This window comes from Arvicola amphibius, chromosome 3 (assembly GCF_903992535.2).
Source record: "Arvicola amphibius chromosome 3, mArvAmp1.2, whole genome shotgun sequence".
NCBI classification, from domain to species: Eukaryota; Metazoa; Chordata; class Mammalia; order Rodentia; family Cricetidae; genus Arvicola; species Arvicola amphibius.
The window spans coordinates 107,012,783-107,033,398 of NC_052049.1; the positions used below are offsets into that span (position 1 = coordinate 107,012,783).

General features: G+C 35.9%; 1 protein-coding gene and 2 pseudogenes across 1 annotated transcript; 1 reads left to right on the forward strand and 2 right to left on the reverse strand.

Annotated features, from left to right (window-relative positions):
- The first annotated feature begins 7,298 nt into the window (after positions 1-7,298).
- Positions 7,299-10,477, forward strand: LOC119809338 (40S ribosomal protein S21-like). Its single transcript, XM_042054710.1, has 2 exons — positions 7,299-7,344; positions 10,206-10,477. The coding sequence occupies exons 1-2, from the start codon at positions 7,299-7,301 to the stop codon at positions 10,475-10,477; spliced, it is 318 nt and encodes a 105-aa protein (XP_041910644.1).
- Positions 10,478-14,534: 4,057 nt separating this feature from the next.
- Positions 14,535-15,574, reverse strand: LOC119809339 (annotated as a pseudogene).
- Positions 15,575-19,673: 4,099 nt separating this feature from the next.
- Positions 19,674-20,616, reverse strand: LOC119809902 (annotated as a pseudogene).

Consider the following 20,616-nt stretch of genomic DNA (forward strand, 5'->3'; position numbering starts at 1 on the left):
AACAAACTAGACATCTCCATTGATTCCTTCCCCTTGGAGCTCAAGAAACCCTATGGAAGATGAGGATGTACAGTAAGAATTATGGGAGTTTGATAGGGGCCAAGGAATCCAGGAGGATATTTAGTATAGTTCATAGGGACTCAAAGACTGAAACAGCAATCACAGATCCTGCATAGTTCCATGGTAGGGTCCTCTGCAGATATGATATACTTTTTAGTTTGGTATTTCTATCTGACTCCTAAGAATAGGAGTGTTGGTGTCTCTGAGTTTTTCACCTGTCTTTGGGACCCTTTTCCTCTCTCTGGGTCGCGATGCTCAGCATTGATAGTAGGGTGTATACCTAGTGCTATTGTTTCTTGTTATTCAGTGTTTGGTTGATATTCCTGGTGGCTTGCTGTTCTCTGAAGGGAAATGGGAAAGTATTGGATATGAGGGAGAAAGGAGATTGTGCTTCTTGAAAAGTTACAAATAATAGAATGTAGATGCTCTAGAGTTATACAATGCTCAATATATAAATTTTCTCTTGAATATCTCTATATTTTCAATAAATAAACTATTGGCAAGTACTTTACTTTTTACACACTATTTATTTCTATGATTGTGTTGGTTTTATGTACATATGCACAGGCAATGCAATGACATATATGTGAAAGCCAGAGAATAACTTTGGAGAGTCTGATATCTCACTCCACAATGGGAAATCTGAGGGTGAAATAGGGTCCTTGGCATTGTATGGCAAGTGCATTTATCCTCCGAGTCACCTTGTCTAACCAGTAAGTGCCTAATTTCTAAGAGATTAGTGTCTATAGTTGCTTTTAAATCAGATGTGAAACACATATGAGTATGAAATATAAATTTTACTCAGTGCTTTTATTCCTCAAATTTACTTAAGATGATTGCGGCATTAATAAAAATTTACCAGTACAAAAATATAAATATGTTTATCAAGAAAAAGAAAAACTACTGCATTTTCTGTTAAAGTCTTAATGTTATCCACAAGAAAAAAAAATTTCAACAGAATAGTTCCAGTTCAGTTTCTAGCTCTTCTTGAGGTCACCTCCATACCTGTTCATAATTTGTTCCCATTTTACTTCTAAACTCACTGACTTTTAATATAGCATTCTATACTCAGTTACATTAATTAAGCCACTGGCATTGCCTCCACTCTCATTCTATTTTTGGAAGTCATGATTCATTGTAGATATATTGGTAATCTATATATTCATTAAAATAGTCTCAAAAGTATTTATCCATCTCTTAAATCTTACTTAATGTAGATTTCTTAATACAAAGTCTAATTCCATGAGTATCTCTTCAGGTATCATGCAGAGATCTGAGATACCTAAAAAATAAGAATTAAAACATAAAACTATAAAAAATCAAAATAATTGTGCATTTAGGATCCACTAATATAATTAAAATTGTCTAATCCCCTGTTTCAAAGACAGTTTGTAGCATTGTTCTCTCCCATCCATCTGTATCCTTTGACCCAGCTCTCTCTCTCATTTTCCATTTCTTTCTAAATATATCTGAAATACAAAGGAATGACAATGACCTCGGATCATTTCAATTTTAGAAGGTAAAATGGCATCCACTCCGCTTTAAAGAAATTACAACCTAAATCTGACATATTAGCATAAAGTACGTGATAAAATTTGCAGATATAATAAAAATTTGAAAAAAGGCAAAAGAATTTCAGATTGAATTTATTATTATTGCATCCTAACGGGCTTAATATCAAGTACAAAAAGGAAGAGATATTCAAAAGTATTATTGTACAAGCCAAAATGTGAATAAATTCACAATCATGAAATTTTTAATGTCATCACTTTTATTCAATTTTAAGACATGATGCTAATTGTTTTTATTTTTCTCATTCTTAAAAATGTTTTTAATATTTAATAATTCCCATTAATGTCTATAGATTTATCAGGGTTTTCTGAAAATTTATTTTACTTGCAAAACACCTTATGGTCCCCAACAATCATCAGGATGAATTGAAAATGAAAACATTTTGTAATAAGCACTGTTTTTACAAATGAGTTACCTAACCAAAGCTGGTTTAGTGGTGTTATAAATTCTGTAACATAAAAGAAACAGTATAATCTTATCATTTGAACTTAATTGATTGAATTATAATCAGCATAGCAGAAATTACAGAATAAGAAGATTTTATGGAATCTAACACTATGAAACGTTTTTCATATGGACTTAGAACCTAAAAAAGACATTATCTATTATCAATGTAAGGTACATTTCTTGGGACCAGCATGCCTTCAATGTTACTACAACTTCATCCATGGAAGTTAAAAAAAATTTGAAATCATTAAATTTAAATATAAAATGTCATATCAGTTATAATAATTTTTATAAAGAAATTGCAAATTAAAATTAAGCAAGGACAAATTTAATACCTTCTCAATTGATTTATAAATGTCTTTAATATAAAATTTTTATTTACACAATAATTTAATATATAGATTAAGTCCAATTCATATGAAGAACTATAAATATAGTTTCAGTTTAAGGTAATTGGTGGACTAAGACAAAAGAAAGTATAATTTATAATTTTTCATGAAAATACAAATCAAAATATTTTTTAAATGTAGTTTATTAGTTTAGATTTCCTAATACAATATTAACCTAAAATATCTCTGATCTGGCTTCTCAGCTCAGGTGTTGTTGAACTGAAATATAGCCAAGAGGTCACAAAGATGATTGATGGTTGATCATTAGGCCTCCTAGTGGCCACCATTTACCATAGGTCTATCCCACCCCTCGTCCCAAAGGCTTCTATAAGCTCTCACTACTTCTATAGACCAAAAGGTTAACAAGCATTGATATTTAATATATTATACTACATTTCAGGCTATGGCTTTATCTGTGGATGTTTTTGCTAAGGAAAGGGAATTACCGAGATAAAACACAGATGCAGTAGGATTCTTGAAAACATTTGAAGGTGATATAACTAGTATGAAGCTTATGTGTTGTGAGATATTTTATGATGCTTGAAAGCATAGAAGAAAAATCCTTTAATAATTATAAGGGACAATTATGTCAATGAGTTATTTTAAAAGGGGAACAAGTAACTTATTCCTGCATACAGACATGAGGAGTCCTAAGTTTGATGATACTTCACTTTCAAAGACCTAGAGAAAAGACTCTGTTAATTTCTTTTGTAAAACTGCAAATGCTCAGTCACACTGATCCTGCTAAATTCTTCATGTATATAACCCTATCCATCTGTTGTGGACTCATATGCCTACTTATAGTTCCTAGACTACGTGATAGTCATTTGATTGTGTAAATTTTAGATTGCTCTTCATTCTACTTGTCAGAGTACCACCAGCCACTATTTTTTCTGTTAACTGGTAAATACATATTTTATTTTATATACATTCTAAAGCTATAGTTCACATAGAATGATTCTACATAACATGTATTAGATTCGTCCTTCCTAAAGCATGCTCAGTATGTTGTAATTTCTGAAGAACACACTTGCTTCATGGACTCTGAGTTGCATTTTAGCCAAAGGACAAGTTGGACTTATTTACCTTCATCCTCAGTAGTACAAGTCTGCCAAATTCCAAGATTTTTATGATAATTTCAGCAATAAGTTAAGAATTAGATTCTGCCTGACTTAAGGCAGTGATTTTTCCAGACTTCAAAGTCTTAAATGTCATGTGTGAGTGCATGAATAAAACACACTTACCTTATTTCTGCTATAATATCAAGGGTTTTTTGCCACTTGTAAATGACACTAATCGTAGAATTGAGAGAACTATGCTCCTAAGCTTCAGCAATTAGTATTGAGAAGACCAGACCAAGGCCTCAACAAAAACAATAACTGTGAGCCTGCATCTCTCTCTTGTCAGCATCTTCTAGGACTCACTAAGTTTATACCTCTGCATATTCAACTTTATAGGCATAGTCACTAGTGCAGTTTTGAAGTTCTGGGTGAGTTTATCCTCTTCAGTACTGTATGTCAGCAAATTGTCATTCCCCAAGGACTCTAATTATTCTAGAAGCAGGTTCACAAGAATATTCAGTAATCAAAAATACTAATTACCCATCTGCCTAGTTATTTTTCAAATTGTTTCATCGTTTCAAAACTTTCACATTCTATTAAATATTTTGAGTATGAAGATCACTAAATAAAGTGTTAAAAGGTTTACTCAGATTCAGAATGTGCATGGGTGTGAGATTTTATTTAGTTCTTAGGAGTCTCAAGCTGATACAACAGACAGAACACAAACTGAGAAACCTGGTTTTAGAGAAACAATGTCTTTCCTTATTAGTTATATATTGTTAATTATATGTTTAATGATATTTTTAAAAATAAATCTTTTCAAAGCTTGGTAGATTGCATGAATATTATTAATAGTTTCTACAAAATAAAAATAACCTTATTTGCTCCCAATTTAAGGAATTCAAGGAGAATAATAGAATGAATAATAGAAAAATAGAATTAAGGGGATTGGGTCACCATTAGTACTAAAGAAGTAAATGAGCTATTTTATGACTCAATAGATAGAAACCAGGGCAATCCAAATTCTTAGACTCTTAAAATTGTTTGCAAGAATAACCTAAGTGGCCGGGCGGTGGTGGCGCACGCCTTTAATCCCAGCACTCGGGAGGCAGAGGCAGACGGATCTCTGTGAGTTCGAGGCCAGCCTGGTCTACAATAGCTAGTTCCAGGACAGGCTCCAAAGCCACAGAGAAACTCTGTCTCGAAAAACCAAAAAAAAAAAAAAAAAAAAAAGAATAACCTAAGTAACTTCTATGATGGGTTTCCTAATTTGTCAATTATTTTTCTTCTATAAGCATTTAAATTATTCATTAAATGTATTCAAATTAATAGGCAGCCTGTAAAATATAGTTAATACTTTATACAATTTAATACTACTCAACAGATTAATGTTTTAAAGAAACTCAATATAATTTGGCGCTAATTTACACAGAAAACAATTGTAGCAAACAGACATGAATAGCCTCATTATTCCAGGAACAAATGTACTGTTGTGCATATTTAGGAATTCTGTAACTTTTCTTAGATATTGGAAATTTAGTAACAGTTTAGTAAGATCAAAATATTACATGAATAATAGTTGAAACAATTGAGATTTACTGCTAGTTATTTGGATGTATAGTGACTATCTTCCAGCATTCTGAATATTCTGTCTTTAAGAAGTGTTGGGCTCTTAGTTTACATTTTAACTTTTATTTATTTTATTAACACAAATTAATAATGATATTATTATAGTTGACTGTGTTATTTCCATATTGGAAGAATAATTGCCTTAAGATCAGATCCACAGAGATGCTTAAAATATGTCGAGACAGCAAGATTTAACTGTATGCTGTGATAAATTTGAAACCTAGTATAATTTTGGAGCCCCCAAGAGACAACCTCTAGAGTTGTGAGCATTTGTTTAACTCTCTTCTCTTTATCAGAAGTCCGGGACAAACCTTATGATGGAAGATCAAAAATTCTGTGAATAAAAATCATACACTGAATAGAAAATAGAGAAATCCACATGCCTACAAATATCTGATTTTTGAAAAAGAAGCAAAAAATATAAAATGGAAAAAGAGCATATTACACAAATGATATTGCCATTACTGGATATAAACATGTAGGATAATGAAAATAGATCCATATCTAACACCATGCACAAATCTCATGTCCAAATGAATCAAAGACCTCAACATAAAACCAACCACACTGAAACTCATAAAGAAAAAATGGGACATACACTTGTACACATTGTCATAGGAGACCACTTCCTAAATATAACCTCAGTAGCACAGACACTGAGAGAAACCATTAATAAATGGAACCTCCTGAAACTGAGATGCTTCTTTAAAGCAAAGGATATAGTCAACAAGACAAAATTGCAGAATACAGAATGGGAAAAGATCCTCACTACCCCACATAAGGAAGAGGGCTGATCTCCAAATTATATAAAGAACTCAAGAAACTGGTCATTAAAAGAACATATAATACAATAAAAAGATTGTATACAGACCTAAATAGAGAACTCTCAACATATGAATCTAAAATTGCTGAAAGACACTTAAGGAAATGTTCAATATCCTTAGGCATCAGAGAAGTGCAAATCAATACAACTCTGAGATTCCATTTGACACCTGTAAGAACAGACAAGACCAAAAACACTGATGATAACTTATGCTGGAGAGGATGTGGGGTAAAGGGAACACTCTTCCATTGCTGATGGGAGTGAAAAAAAGGGCATAGCTGCTTTGGAAATCAGTAAGGTGATTTCTCAGAATCAGAGCAACAGAATGAGCTCCCAAGGTCCAGTTGAAGACCAGAAGGAGCTACATTATGAACAAGGAAGTCTGGACCATGAGGGGTTGGTCCACCTACTGAGACAGTGTGCCTGTTTTAATGGGAGCTCAACAAATCCAGCTGGACAGGGACTGAATGAGGATGCAATCAAACCGGATTCTCTGAATGTGGCTGACAAGGGGGGTTGACTGAGAAGCCATTGATAAAGGCACTGGGACTTGTTTCTACTGCATGTACTGGCTTTTTGGGACCCTAGTCTATTTGGATGCAAAGCTTCCTAGGCCTGGATGTAGTGTGGAGGGCCTTGGACTTCCCACAGGACAGGGTTCCATGTCCCCTCTTAAGGAGAGAGGGGGAGGGAGGAGGGTGAATGGGGAAGCAGGTAGGGAATGGGAGGAGGGGAAGAAGTGTAAACTTTTGAATGGAAGAAAGAAAGGAAGAAAGGAAGAAAGGAAGAAAGAAAGAAAGAAAGAAAGACAAATAAAAACATGAGACTCATCTAAAAAAAAGAAACAACCTTCCTCAAGACCCAGCAATATCAGTTTTTGTATATATTTAAATGATATTCAATCATACCAGAAAGAAATGTGCTCTACTATGTTCAGAGCAGCATTATTTGTAATATCTAGAAACATCTAGAACCTGGAAGCAATCTAAATGCCCCTTGACCTAAGAATGGATAAGGAAAATGAGTTACATTTACACAATGGAGTATTAGAAAACAGAAAAAAATAATAACACCTTGAAGTTTGCAGACAGTTGGATGGATCTGGAAAATATCAGATTGAGTGAGGTAACCCAGACTCAGAAAGACAAATATAATATTTATTCACTCATAACTGACCTTTAGACATAAGAAAAGAAAAACCAGCCTCCAATTCATAATCCTAGAGAACCTTCACAACAAAGAAGACACTAGAGGGGGGGGGGATCTAATCAATATAGCAAGTAGAAAAAGACAAGATCTTCTGAGTAAATTGGGAGCATGGGCATCATGGGAGTGAAAGGAGGAAGGAATGGGAGCAAAAAAAGTGTGTAGATCAATAAAAACAATAAAAAACACAAAAACAGCAAAACAAAAACCAAGTAGCTATGATAACTTAATCAGACAGCAAGTAATTCACAAGTGTGGCTGTTACTAGCCATGTACCAAATATTAAAGAAGTCATCATTTGTGAATTATTATGGCATGAAATATACTGAGGAAAAGCATACTCTTTAGATTATGTACTGTTAATAGCTAAGCATTGTAACCACTGTATATAGAAAAGCACGTTCCTAAATGAATAGGATTTGATTTATAAAATGCATACAAAATTTTAATATAAAATTTATGTTACTAATCCAGCAAATTTAATCTGAAGAAAACTTGTAGACAACCCAAAAAATTTTAGGTTAATGTTTCTGAAAAAAAATATTAAAGAAATTATTAGTTGTCTAAAGTTAGTTTTATTATAAAAAAATAATTAGCCAATAAAAATAAATCTAAGGAAACCCAAATCTTAAACTGTAAATGTGATCAACTTGAAAGTTGTTCAAATTGAATAGTTTTAAAGATAATTTAATTTCCATGCCAATGTAAAATCAAAATACATGAAATATTTTAATGAGTAATAATATCTGTATCCTTCCTTTTTCCTTTTCAAAACAGAACTCTGATTCTAATCTCTTTTGTTCATCTTTGCTCCTTTCTGTAACCAATATCAAGTGGTAACCAAACCCTCTAAACACAGACAAATATCCATAACCCATGAAGGAACAAAACCACCCAGCCAGCCTCATGAGATTGTGGGGATCATATTCTTAAATATACTTTCTGCTGTCCAGGGACAAGGGCACATTTATGGGATCCTGAAAAGAAAAATTTGCCCTAATTGTCAAGTCCTGGGAAAGGAAACCACATAATTGTTTGTTTAGTATCTTTGTTATGGGAAAGTGCAGTGCTTTTCTCAAGTCCTGGCTAAAATAGTCTGTTAGGCTGAACCATCTCAGCTAGCCACCTTGAAATTATTCTGAGCAGTTTATAGTCCAAAGTTGATCTTTAGGTGGTGTTTTTCAGCTTAGTGGTGTTATCATAGTCCTGATGAAACAGTCATTGTGGAGCCCCATCCCCTTTCGAAGACTATAAAAATCACTCTTAGGTATGGTCATGGTCCACTGCAGAAAAATGATAAAGAAGCAATCCTAAAATCATATACAGGAACATAGATGAAACTTTTTGCTAGATTTTGTACTCTATATGACCATAATATCATGACAAAAAGTTTAATACATATATGTATATTTTAAAAAATATATACATTTAATAAAACTGCTTAAGAGTCAATATAAAACCAAAGGATTATGAGATTAGTAGCTCTATAATAGTCTTTAAATTTGTGTTTTCCTTCTATGTCATATCAAGTGGCTCTTCTGTCATGAGAAAGATTTTGGATTTCACTTTCATAAACATACTTGGGTTTAGAGAAGAAGAGAGCCATGCTACAACTCCAAATGCAGTTTTAATTTTCAATGTACTTGGAATACAAAACTACTATTTGCTATATATATGTTTGTAGAGAATAGCAGAAACAAATAGTTGGAATATTTATGAAATTTTATTGTGTTGGAAATGTGATATACCAAATATCCAATTCACTCTTATATTTGAGACATTTTTTTCTGTCTGATGATTTGTCCTTTTACTTCAGAAATCTCATTTCTTCAGTGCTATTTAGATTCCTTAGCTAGATATATTTATTCTCCTGAAAAGACAGAAACAAAACCGTTTCCCAAATCTAGTTTTGGGGATTCTCTTTTAGCAAATTATATCTGATCAAGTGAAAAGCATTTTTTTTAGTTTTATCAGTTAATTTAGATTAAATAGCCATTGTTCATGACCAAGGATTATAGTGAACTATTATCTCTTCTAATTATGAGACGTCTCTTGTTCAAATTGAATCTTTATCAATTTTGATGGTGTCCATAACTTTTCTTCTTTTGTGGAAACAAAAACAAAACATCTTAGCAAACTTTACACACGTGCTGGTTTCAATTATGAGGTCAGTACATCTTTAAAGTATATCAACTGATTTAATTATGTAGGTTTTTTTCCTACTATCCAATCCCACTCCACAGCTATTGTTCCTTTCCATTTAGCATTACAAAAGTAAGTGTTAATGAAGCACTGGGCAATCTATTCCTTTCTGTTTATTTAACATATCCTTTAGAGTTTAATATGATCTTTCTGTAACTGTTTGCCCTGTAGGATTGTGTGGTATATCTGCAATATGCTTTATATTACAATAAACAAAAACGATTTCATTTTCTTAGAGACAAATGCTGAGGCATTGTCTTTCTTTATTTGAATAGGTGTACCCATGATGGCTATGGCTTCAAGCAAATGTGTGATTACTGAATCAGCCTTCTCCAAACTCAAAGTAGCTTCCCATTGAACCTGAATTGGTACCAATGGTATGGCAGAAATATTATACTTTTCTAAATTCCACGAAATGGAACACAACTATAAGCCATATTTCATTCCTTTGAGTATTCTTTGGATTACTTCCCGTAGGTAGTAGTGTTTGGTTTCATAAAGAAGAAGCAGGACATTTCATTAAAATTTCTTGGCTTATTGTCAAGTGATGAAAAACTGTTTTTTAAAAACTTTGCTAATGACTTGATTTTTAAAAAATTAAATTCTGTGGTCTCCAGCACATTTGAAATCAATAACTGGTTTCTACATTACTTTGTGCTAGAGGACCTGACAGATGCCTATGGGATCAGATGTGTGTTATATATATGGAATTATTTCTGTTCCTGATTTTATCTTGTAACTGAATAAATAAAAAGTCAATTCTGTACTATATGAAATAAATTCAGTGATTTATCTTTCTGTGCTCCCTCGGCCTAGCGAGCAGGCAGGACCTCGACATAAAGAATGACCCCGGCGAGTTCGTGGACCTGTTCGTGCCGCGGAAATGCTCTGCAGGCAACTGCATCATTGGTGCCAAGGACCACGCGTCCATCCAGATGAACGTGGCTGAGATTGACAGGGACACAGGTCAGTTTAATGGCCAGTTTAAAACCTACGCTATCTGCTGGGCCGTTCGCAGGATGGGCGAGTCAGATGATTCTGTTTTCCGATTGGCTAAAGCTGATGGAATTGTCTTCAAGAATTTTTGACCAGAAGAGATGGGGGAGTTCTCTTATTTTTTTTTCTTTTTCTTTTTTCTCATGGTTTATTTTTTTTATATTTAAAAATTTCCATCTCCTTCCCTCCTCCTCCCCCCTCCATCCCCTCCTCCTCCCCCTTCCCTCCCTTCCTTCTCCCCCTTCCCTCCCCTCCCCTCCACCCATACCTCCCCTCCCTCCCTCTCAAGGCCAAGGAGCCATCAGGGTTCCCCACTCTATGCTAAGACCAAGGACCTCCCAACTCCCCCCAGGTCCATGAAGGTGATCGACCAAGCTGAGAAGGCTCCCACAGAGCCCGTCCATGCAGAAGAATCAGAGCCCAGAGCCATTGTCCTTTGCTTCTCAGTCAGCCCCCGCTGTTGGCCACATTCAGAGAGACGGGTTTGGTCGCATGATCCATCAGTCCCATTCCAACTGGAGTTGGTGATCTCCCATTAGTTCTGTCCCACCGTCTCCATGAGTGAACGCACCCCTCTCGTTCCTGACTTTCTCTCTCATGTTCTCGCTCCTTCTGCTCCTCATCAGGACCTTGGGAGCTCAGTCCAGTGCTCCAATGTGGGGCTCAGTCACCTTCCCCATCTGTCGCCAGCTGGAGGTTCCCTCACAGTCCTGACTTTCTTTCTCATGTTCTCTCTCCTTCTGCTCCTCATCAGGACCTTGGGAGCTCAGTCCGGTGCTCCAATGTGGGGCTCTGTCATTTTCTTCATCTATCGTCAGGTGGAGGTTCTATGGTGATATGCAAGAAATTCATCAGTATGGTTATAGGAACTGGCCTTTTCAGGCTCCCTCTCCTCAGCTGCCCAAGGAACTAACTGGGGGCGTCTCCCTGGAAACCGGGGAACCCCTCTAGGGTCAAGTCTCTTGACAACCCTCAGGTAGCTCCCTAAATTAAGATATATGCTTCCCTGCTCCCATATCCACCCTTCCTATATCCCAAGCACCCCATTCCTCCGAGCTCCCCCCGTTCTCCCCTTCACACTTTTCTCTCCCCATCTTCCCTTGGCCCAGTCTTGCCCAACCCTCAAGTTCCCAATTTTGCCTGGCGATCGTGTCTACTTCCAATATCCAGGAGGATTACTATATCTTTTTTTGGGAGTTCACCTTCTTATTATCTTCTCAAGGATCCCAAATTTATAGGCTCGATGTCCTTTAATTATGGCTAGAAACCGATTATGAGTGAGTACATCCCATGTTCATCTTTTTGGGTCTGGGTTACCTCACTCAGAATAGTGTTTTCTATTTCCATCCATTTGCCTGCAAAATTACTCTACAACAAATGGGCACAGGAAACCGTTTCCTACGCATAACCCCAGCTGCACAGACTTTAAGGGCAACATTGAATAAATGGGACCTCCTGAAGTTGAGCAGCTTCTGTAAAGCAAAGGACATTGTCACTAAGACACAAAGGCAGCCTACTGACTGGGAAAAGATCTTCACCAACCCTGCAACTGACAAAGGTCTGATCTCTAAAATATGTAAGGAACTCAAGAGACTAGACGGTAAAATGCCAATTAACCCAATTAAAAAATGGGGCGCTGAACTGAACAGAGAATTCTCAACAGAAGAAGTTCGAATGGCCAAAAGACACTTAAGGTCATGCTCAACCTCCCTAGCTATCAGGGAAATGCAAATCAAAACAACTTTGAGATATCATCTTACTCCTGTCAGATTGGCTAAAATCCAAAACACCAATAATAACCTTTGCTGGAGAGGTTGTGGGGTAAGGGGTACACTCATCCATTGCTGGTGGGAATGCACACTTGTGCAACCACTTTGGAAAGCAGTGTGGCGGTTTCTCAGGAAATTCGGGATCAACCTACCCCAGGACCCAGCAATTCCACTATTGGGAATCTACCCAAGAGATGCCCAATCATACAACAAAAGCATATGCTCATCTATGTTCATAGCAGCATTATTTGTAATAGCCAGATCCTGGAAACAACCTAGATGCCCTTCAGTGGAAGAATGGATGAAGAAACTGTGGAATATATACATGCTAGAATACTACTCAGCGGTAAAAAACAATGAGATGGGGGAATTCTGTCATAAATAAAAGTGAGAAAAAGAAATCAGTGATTTAAATATGCAAAACCTCTCTTTCCGAATATTGCAAATTAGTAACTATGCTGAGATTTTTTAAATCCCTTATTACTTTGAGAAAAGCATACAGTTCTGATTTTGGAAAGAATCATAAGGACTTTGAACCACTTTACTCAAATTTTCTGAATTGTAATCTGCCTTTCCTGGTTTATATGTATGGACTCCTGTTATTGGCATGTCCAGTACAATGTGAGAGTGGATCCAGTTAGTTCTCTTTATAAGTTGAATTCTCTTCCTTTGGGGAACGTTTTGTTACTCTCTTCCAAAAAAAAAATACTGCAAGTTCTTTGTCAGGGTTTATTTTCTTCCCATAACTTGTTAATTTCATCATTATTAAAGGTATTACAATTTCTACTGGGTGTATTTCTTATAATTAACAAAGTTTTAATTTTTCTTTTAGAATAAACTCAGAGACCATTTTCACATTAATTTTTAGTGCTTCACTTGTCGTATGTGTTAAAAAGATCCATTATAAGATAACATTTTCCATCTGCATTAAAATTCCTCTAAGGCAATATTGAAGGATAATGTGACAGAATACAGTGAAGATTCAGATCTACATGATCCATCTATGCCTTCTGTAATTTCTCTTCAATAAAAACCATTTTTTCCTCAGGTTCAACTGATAATTTCCTAGTACTATTAATTCCTTGTCACCTACTCAAGTTTTCTTTAAATTAATCAGGTCATCAGGACCTATCCAAAAAGTATGCCATAGATGGGAAATGTCTCCTAATGTTTAATAGTCATTAAGACTGACAATATTTCATGGCAGCTATGCCGTTTGGCAGCAACTCAAGAAGGATGGTCAGGGAGAGCTCACAATCCATAGTGAAGAATGACAGAACCAGCTGTGTAAAATACACACAGGGAATTGTTTGGTAAAAGCTCATGTGGAGTGAGGCTAACTAAATGCCGAAACATTCATTCTAGGTTGGATGAATCTATGGCATTTGGAGCCCAGGTGCTTTTGGAATTGGGTGGCAACTAGAATTTGTTTTGGAGAGATTACAACAGTAAAACCCCAACCTTTTCAGAGGCTTGGGGAAGAAAATAAAAGAAATCCTAGCTGGTGGGGCTCGGTTGCTACATGCAGTTTCAGCAGGATCCCATGTGAAATTCCAGCTTATGTCTTGGCCAAAAAGCCACAGGCAAATGGATTTTTTATGAATATATACCCTAAGTAACAGGTGCCAAACGAAGCACAAATAATAAAAACTATGAGACAGATATTGAGGGTTGAACCTGAATATTAGTAAAGCAAAGCATCCAGCCACTAGAGAGCTCTTACCTCTATGACATTTTCAGACTGAAAGAGGTTCTCATCCCACCCAATCCTACTCCTAAGATTAAAGGTTTGCAACACTAACATCTGCCCTCTATGGCTAACTAGTGTGACTGCTGGAATTAAATGTGTGTGCTATCACTGCCTACACAGTGTATGGTATGTATGGGTATGTATGGTATAATATAGTTGTTTCATGTTCTGATCTTCAGGCAAGGTTTAGTTATTAAAATACAAATGAAATATCCCTGAGGAAATGGAACAGGAATAGATGGGGGAACAGAAGGGAAGTGGGGAAGAAGATAGAGAGGAAAGGAAGGATATATTTTTTTTGGAATGTAGAATAATAATAATAATGAGAAGTACCATTATTGTAATTAAGAATGAAATGTATTATTTTAAAAGTAATATTAATCAACTATGAAGAATAAATGTATGTAACATGATAGAATATCCATTATTATGGGCATATAGGTCCATGGAATGTTTAATAATTTTTTCATTGTTGATACTGTGAAATTCTGATAATATGTGTGTTGAAATTTGATTTTGAAAATTCTAGTAGTAAAAATGATCAAACTTTTGTAGCAAATGAGTAATAATAACAGGTACAAAAAAGTAAACAGTATCATTTCAAACCATTTATTTCTTTGTAATTTTGCTTTAATAAATAATCTTCATATTACATCTGAAACATGATTTTTTTCTTTGAAGTATTTTCTTCAAGGAAACACTGACCACCTTATTCCTCTGGCTGTAGATCAGTGGGTTCAGCAGGGGAATGACAATAGTGTAAAATAATGACACTTTCCCTTGGTCCATGGAGCTCACTGATGATGGCTGTAATTAAATGAACTCAGCAGAATCATAGAAGACAGCAAGAGCAGAGATGTGGAAGCTGCAGGTACTGAAGGCTTTGGACCTGCCTTCTCTCAAGCAAATTCAGAGGATTCTGGCAATAATGAAGACATAATAAATAACAATAATGATCAGTTTTGGGAGAAAGATGTTCAATGTACCAAAAAATAGAATCAACAATTCATCGATATAGGTATTAGAGCATGCAAGCTTCAAGACAGGAAAAAGATCCCAGAAATAGTGATTGATCACATCTAATTTGCAGAACCAAATTCTAGTCATGAAGCCTATGTAAACTGATGTACAGAACAGACTAAATTATATATATACACACACACAGATATATATATATATATATATATATATATATATATATATATATATATATATGCGCTCCTGAGATCAAGGAACTATAAATCTGATAGGACATGGTTACACGAAAATGCGATGGGTAGTAGATAGCAACATAGTGGTCATATGCCATTGCAGCTAATGTGTAACACTCGACAATGCCAAAAATGATGAAGAAATAGAGATGAGTCATGCATTCAGGGTAGGAGATGAGGTTTTTCTCTGTCACAAAGCTCACCAGCATTTTAGGGTTTACAAGAGTGGACTGACAGAAATCAATGAAGAATAGACTTCTGAGGAAATAGTACATGGGGTTGTGCAGGTGGGAACCGAACACAATCAGTGTGATCATGCCCAGATTCCCTGCTACAGTGATCACATAGATTCCAGTGAAGAGGAGGAAGAGGGGCATCAGGAGTTCTGGCTTCTCTGAGAGTCCAGCCAAATAGATCTCCACCACGGGTGCAATGGTTTCCTGCTGCCGTGTTCTTCATTCAGATCATGAACTACTAAAGGAATTCTTTGGAAGGGTGCTTAAAAAATCCCACACTAGCTCTGAATTGAGAAATAGATGGTTATTTATTTCGGGGTAGACTCACAAATTAAAATCCTCTGCTTGAAAAGAGATCAGAAACCGAAATCTGCAACCAGAACAGAGAGGCCGGAAAAGAGGCCAGACTCAAGCTCTACATCAGCATATATATTATAAGAGGCCATGCCCCAGGGGGTAGGAAACCACTGGCTGTAAGACTTCCTACAGTAGAATTCTTTGAGTTGGTGTTGGTGACACATACTTTAATCAAAGTACATGGGAGTAAGAAGCAGACAGATCTCAGTCACATCTACAGAGTTAGTTTTGGGACAGTCACAGAAACACAAAGAAATACTTTTTTGAAAAAAAAAAACCTAAAACCTTTTTTAAATAAATGGGTTAGAAAAAAAGTAGTCATACTGTGGGAAAGAGACTTGTAGAGAGAAGGGAGTGTAATAGGCTAACACTGGAGATAAGATGGATGAGTGATCGCTATCAGAGTACACGCATGCGTGTGTGTGTGTGTGTGTGTGTGTGTGAACATATGAATTTGTAAAAAAACATGAAATAGATAAAACTTAATTTGCATGTTACCTACATTTGTAAAACAGCCCTCTTAAAAGGCTAAAGAATTACTAACGAAGCATGTAGAAAAGTGTAAGATCCATAGCAGTGGCTGACTGAAAGAACAGTGTGTCTATGCACATGAGAGTAGTTGACCATAGGACACACAGTAATTGTGATGGCTGGACAAGATCTATGTAAGCAAAATCCAAACCAACTCTCAGCAATGAGAGGACATTTCAGCACAAAGTTTACCCCAGCTAAGAAGCTTTTGGTAATCTTTTATGGCTGAAAAGTGTCGTATCATTTATTTTTTTTCTAAAAGAGAATTGACATACAAGTTGATCATGCTATAGATGGAGGCAGCATATACAAGAATGTTTGAACTGAAAACATTGTCCATGATGGTAAACCAATAACAAGGGAAGGATGTGAAACTGCATGGAAAAGAAAGATATGAACCTTGAGAGGGTTGAGAAAATTTGGTGAATGTTAGTGAAGAATGTTACAAGTTTCAGAATTAATAAAAATATTTTAAAGATTAAAGGAATAAAAATGAGGTGAAAATAAACCAACAGTGATTAAATAATATGCAAAGGCTTTATAAAAAACGTAAATATTTGCCTAAGAAACCCTGTTGACAAATTTTTATTTTTTTAATTTATTATTATTATTATTATTATTACTACAAATTTTCACCTCCTCACCTCCTCCCATTTCCCTCCCTCTACCCCCATTCCCCCTTCCCCTCCCCCTCCAGTCCAAAGAGCAGTCAGGGTTCCCTGCCCTGTGGGAAGTCCAAGGTCCTTCCCTTTCATCCAGGTCTAGGAAGGTGAGCATCCAAACAGACTAGGTTCCCACAAAGCCAGTACATGGAGTGGAATCAAAACCCAGTACCATTATCCTTTGCTTCTCAGTCACCTCTCCATGAAAGCCACGTTCAGAGAGTCCGGTTTGATCACATGCTCCATCCATCCCAGTCCAGCTGGCCTTGGTGAGTTCCCATTAGATCTGCCCCACCGTCACAGTGGGTGGGCGCACCCCTCATGGCCCTGACTTCCTTGCTCAAGTTGTCTCTCCTTCTGCTCCGCATTTGGACTTTGGGGGCTCAGTCCAGTGTTCCAATGTGGGTCTCTGTCTCTATCTCCATCCATCGCCAGATGAAGGTTCTATAGTGGTATGCAAGATATTCATCAGAGTGGCTATAGTATAGGGCTAGTTCAGGCACCTTCTTCTCAGCTGCTCAAGGAACAAGCTGGGGACATCTCCCTGAACACCTGGGAACCACTCTAGAGTCCAGACTCTTCCTAATCCTCAAGTGGCTCCCTTAATTAAGATATATATTTCCCTGCTTCCATATCCACTGTGGCAGCAGTCTGGGAGACGGAGCACAGAGAATTTTTTAAAAATAAAATAAATACATTAACTTAAAAATAAAACTTATAAAATAAGATACATACAAAGTCACTATGTGAAGAGTAAATGTGTATATGAGCATATGCACATCATGATTAAACACCAATGAATTAAAATAAGACACTTTCATATGATTATAAAGGTTTGGGTGATGTTGAAATGAGGATTAGAAGTAGGTAGACACATCACACAGGACTTCTTATTGGGGTAAATTGTAAAACCTGAAACTTTGCAAAAACTAGCTTGAGAGCATATTGTAATTGTAGACACACACCTTCTATGCACTCCAGTTTTGTGTCTTTCAGGTTTTTTTTTCCAGAATTAAAGGAACGATTTGTCAGTATAAAGAATTGAAAAAAAAAAAAAAAAAAAAAAAAAACTTCTGGTGTCTTTAGTCATTTGTTATTAAAGCTTAAGTAAGGAACAGTCCAAATATTTTATTACACTGTTTAGTACAGAATAAAATACTACTCAAAATTTATATAGAATGATACATGCAAACAATAGCATAGATGTCAAAGTATGTTATTCTTGTAATGGACATAATGATATATCTTTTAAACATTGATAATATTTTTTAAATGTAGTAGTTTGGATGCTTCTCTACACTCTGAAAATTATAGCAGTTGGATAAATTTATTTATTGATTACATTATTAACATTAGGTTTCTTATTTTTCCTTAGTTGAAACTCAACACATTTGACAAATATACAATTTATAGAATGTGTTGCATGATTTAGTAATGATTGTGTGTGTGATTTCTTTTAAGCAGTTATTTATGGATTTTGCTGCTGACAGTATGGCTCAATGAAATTAATGGTCAGTTGAAGAAATTCAGGCTTAAAGTGAAGAAACTAATGGCTTATCATCCCTATTTCTGTAATATGCTTTGGTAAGTTCTGAAGGATACTTTTGTTCATTAAAATGTGTCTATATGTTTATCACCTTCCAGTTTTGTAAAAGCAGAATGTACCTTGTTCGATATTTGGCCAGGCTGACAACATGGTAAGCATTGTTTTTGTTTTAGAAGATGTCTTGATGTAAAGGTTGGGGAAAACATAGTTGACATATTTGTTTATGCTGAAGAGTAACGTTGGAGGGTGGGAAAATACATTTGTTAGTGTAGAAATACATGCATGTTTACAAAGCATAAATAAGACAGCTTGTGCTATTTTAGGGTGGCCACTTGTTAGAAACTCATTTGATGATAAGATATTACTTCCTTTCATTGCACAGATAACTCTTCACATCTTGAGACCTAAACCAAGGCTGTGTAGGTGTTGAGGCATATAGAGAACTGAGGGGTCAACAACAGTATAATCATAAAAGTATATAGTCATCTGTTCCAGTTTATCATTGCCACTCTAGTATAGGATAAGGTAAATACCTTGTGCAGAAAAATATGACAGAAAGTGTCCTTTGCTTATATACACATACTTTCCAAATATCTGAATTTCAAAAATACACATTGAATTTTGCAGCTACTTAATTTTTAAAATTCCTTTCTTTATATTTTTTAAAACAGGTTTCTCTGTAGTTTTGGAGTCTGTCCTGGAACTAGCTCTTATAGACAAGGCTGGCCTTGAACTCATAGAGATCTTCCTGGCTCGGCCTCCTGAGTTTGGGGATTAAAGGTGAGTGACATCATTGACTGGCTTCAATTACTTATCTATACAACTCAGAAAATTACTTTTTAAATCATTTGTGAATTTACCAAGACAGCCAAAACAGTAAGACAAAAAAAGGATACTGAATACATTCATTTATTCCCAACTAAATGTATGTGAGGCTGGCTGAAACAGAGTTCGGTTCATATATATAAATATGAAAAAAACACACACACAAAGAGCTTTGAGAATTGTTCAGTCGATGATATAATTGCTATCTGGGAAGTTTCTCTGGTTAGGTCAAAGAGTAGCAGTTCTCCATGGCTATGAAAGTGAGAAAACACTTCTACCTTTGGTACATTTCTTCCAAATAATCTTTTATTAGCAATAACTTCACGTATAGTGTTATCAACTGCTGCTTACAGAATTCCCTCCTCCAAATTCTAAACACTGCATTATATTTCTAAAGAAAATTAGTCTTTGTTCAGAGGAAACACCTTTTTTAGTAACTTTTTAAAGGAAACTTTGACATCTTTATTTCTCAGGCTGTAGATCACGGGATTCAGCATGGGCACAACAATGGTATAAAACACAGAAGACAATTTCCCTTGCCCCAGGGAGCTGACTGAGGATGGCTGAAGGTACATGAAAGCTGTAGAACCAAAGAAGATCGCAACAGCCATGATGTGGGAGCTGCAGGTACTGAAGGCCTTGGATCTTCCCCCAGTGGATTGAATGCGGAGAACGTTGACAATGATGAAGATGTAAGAGCTGAGGATGGTCACAACTGGTGCTATAATGTGAAATGCACTGAAGGACACTGCAAGTACTTCATTGATAAAAATACTAGAGCAAGAGAGCTCCAGTAATGGGAAAAGATCACAGAAGAAATGGTTAATTATAGTAGTCTTACAGAAAATCACTCTCAGAAGAAAGACAGTGTGAGCAGTAGCACTTACCCATACCATATATCCCAGCTATCATCCACAAACAGACTTGATAGGACATGGTTACATTGTAAAGCAAAGGATTAGCGATAGCCACATAGCGGTCATATGCCATTGCAGCCAACATGTGACATTCTGCAACAACAAAAGCACAGAAGAAGTAAAATTGAGCTATGCATTCTGAGTAGGGGATGACATTCTTTTCTGTCACAAAGTTTATCAACATTTTGGGAGTAATGACAGTGGACTGACAGCAGTCAATAAAGGACAGACTGCTGAGTAAATAATACATGGGTGTGTGCAGTTGAGAACTGAACAAAATCAAAATGATCATGCCCATGTTTCCCACAACTGTAACCAAATAGACTCCTAGGAAGATGAAGAAGAGGGGCAACTGGAGCTTTGGGTTCTCAGTTAATCCAGAAAGGATGAATTCAGCCACAGCTGTATTATTTACTTCTTCCATTCT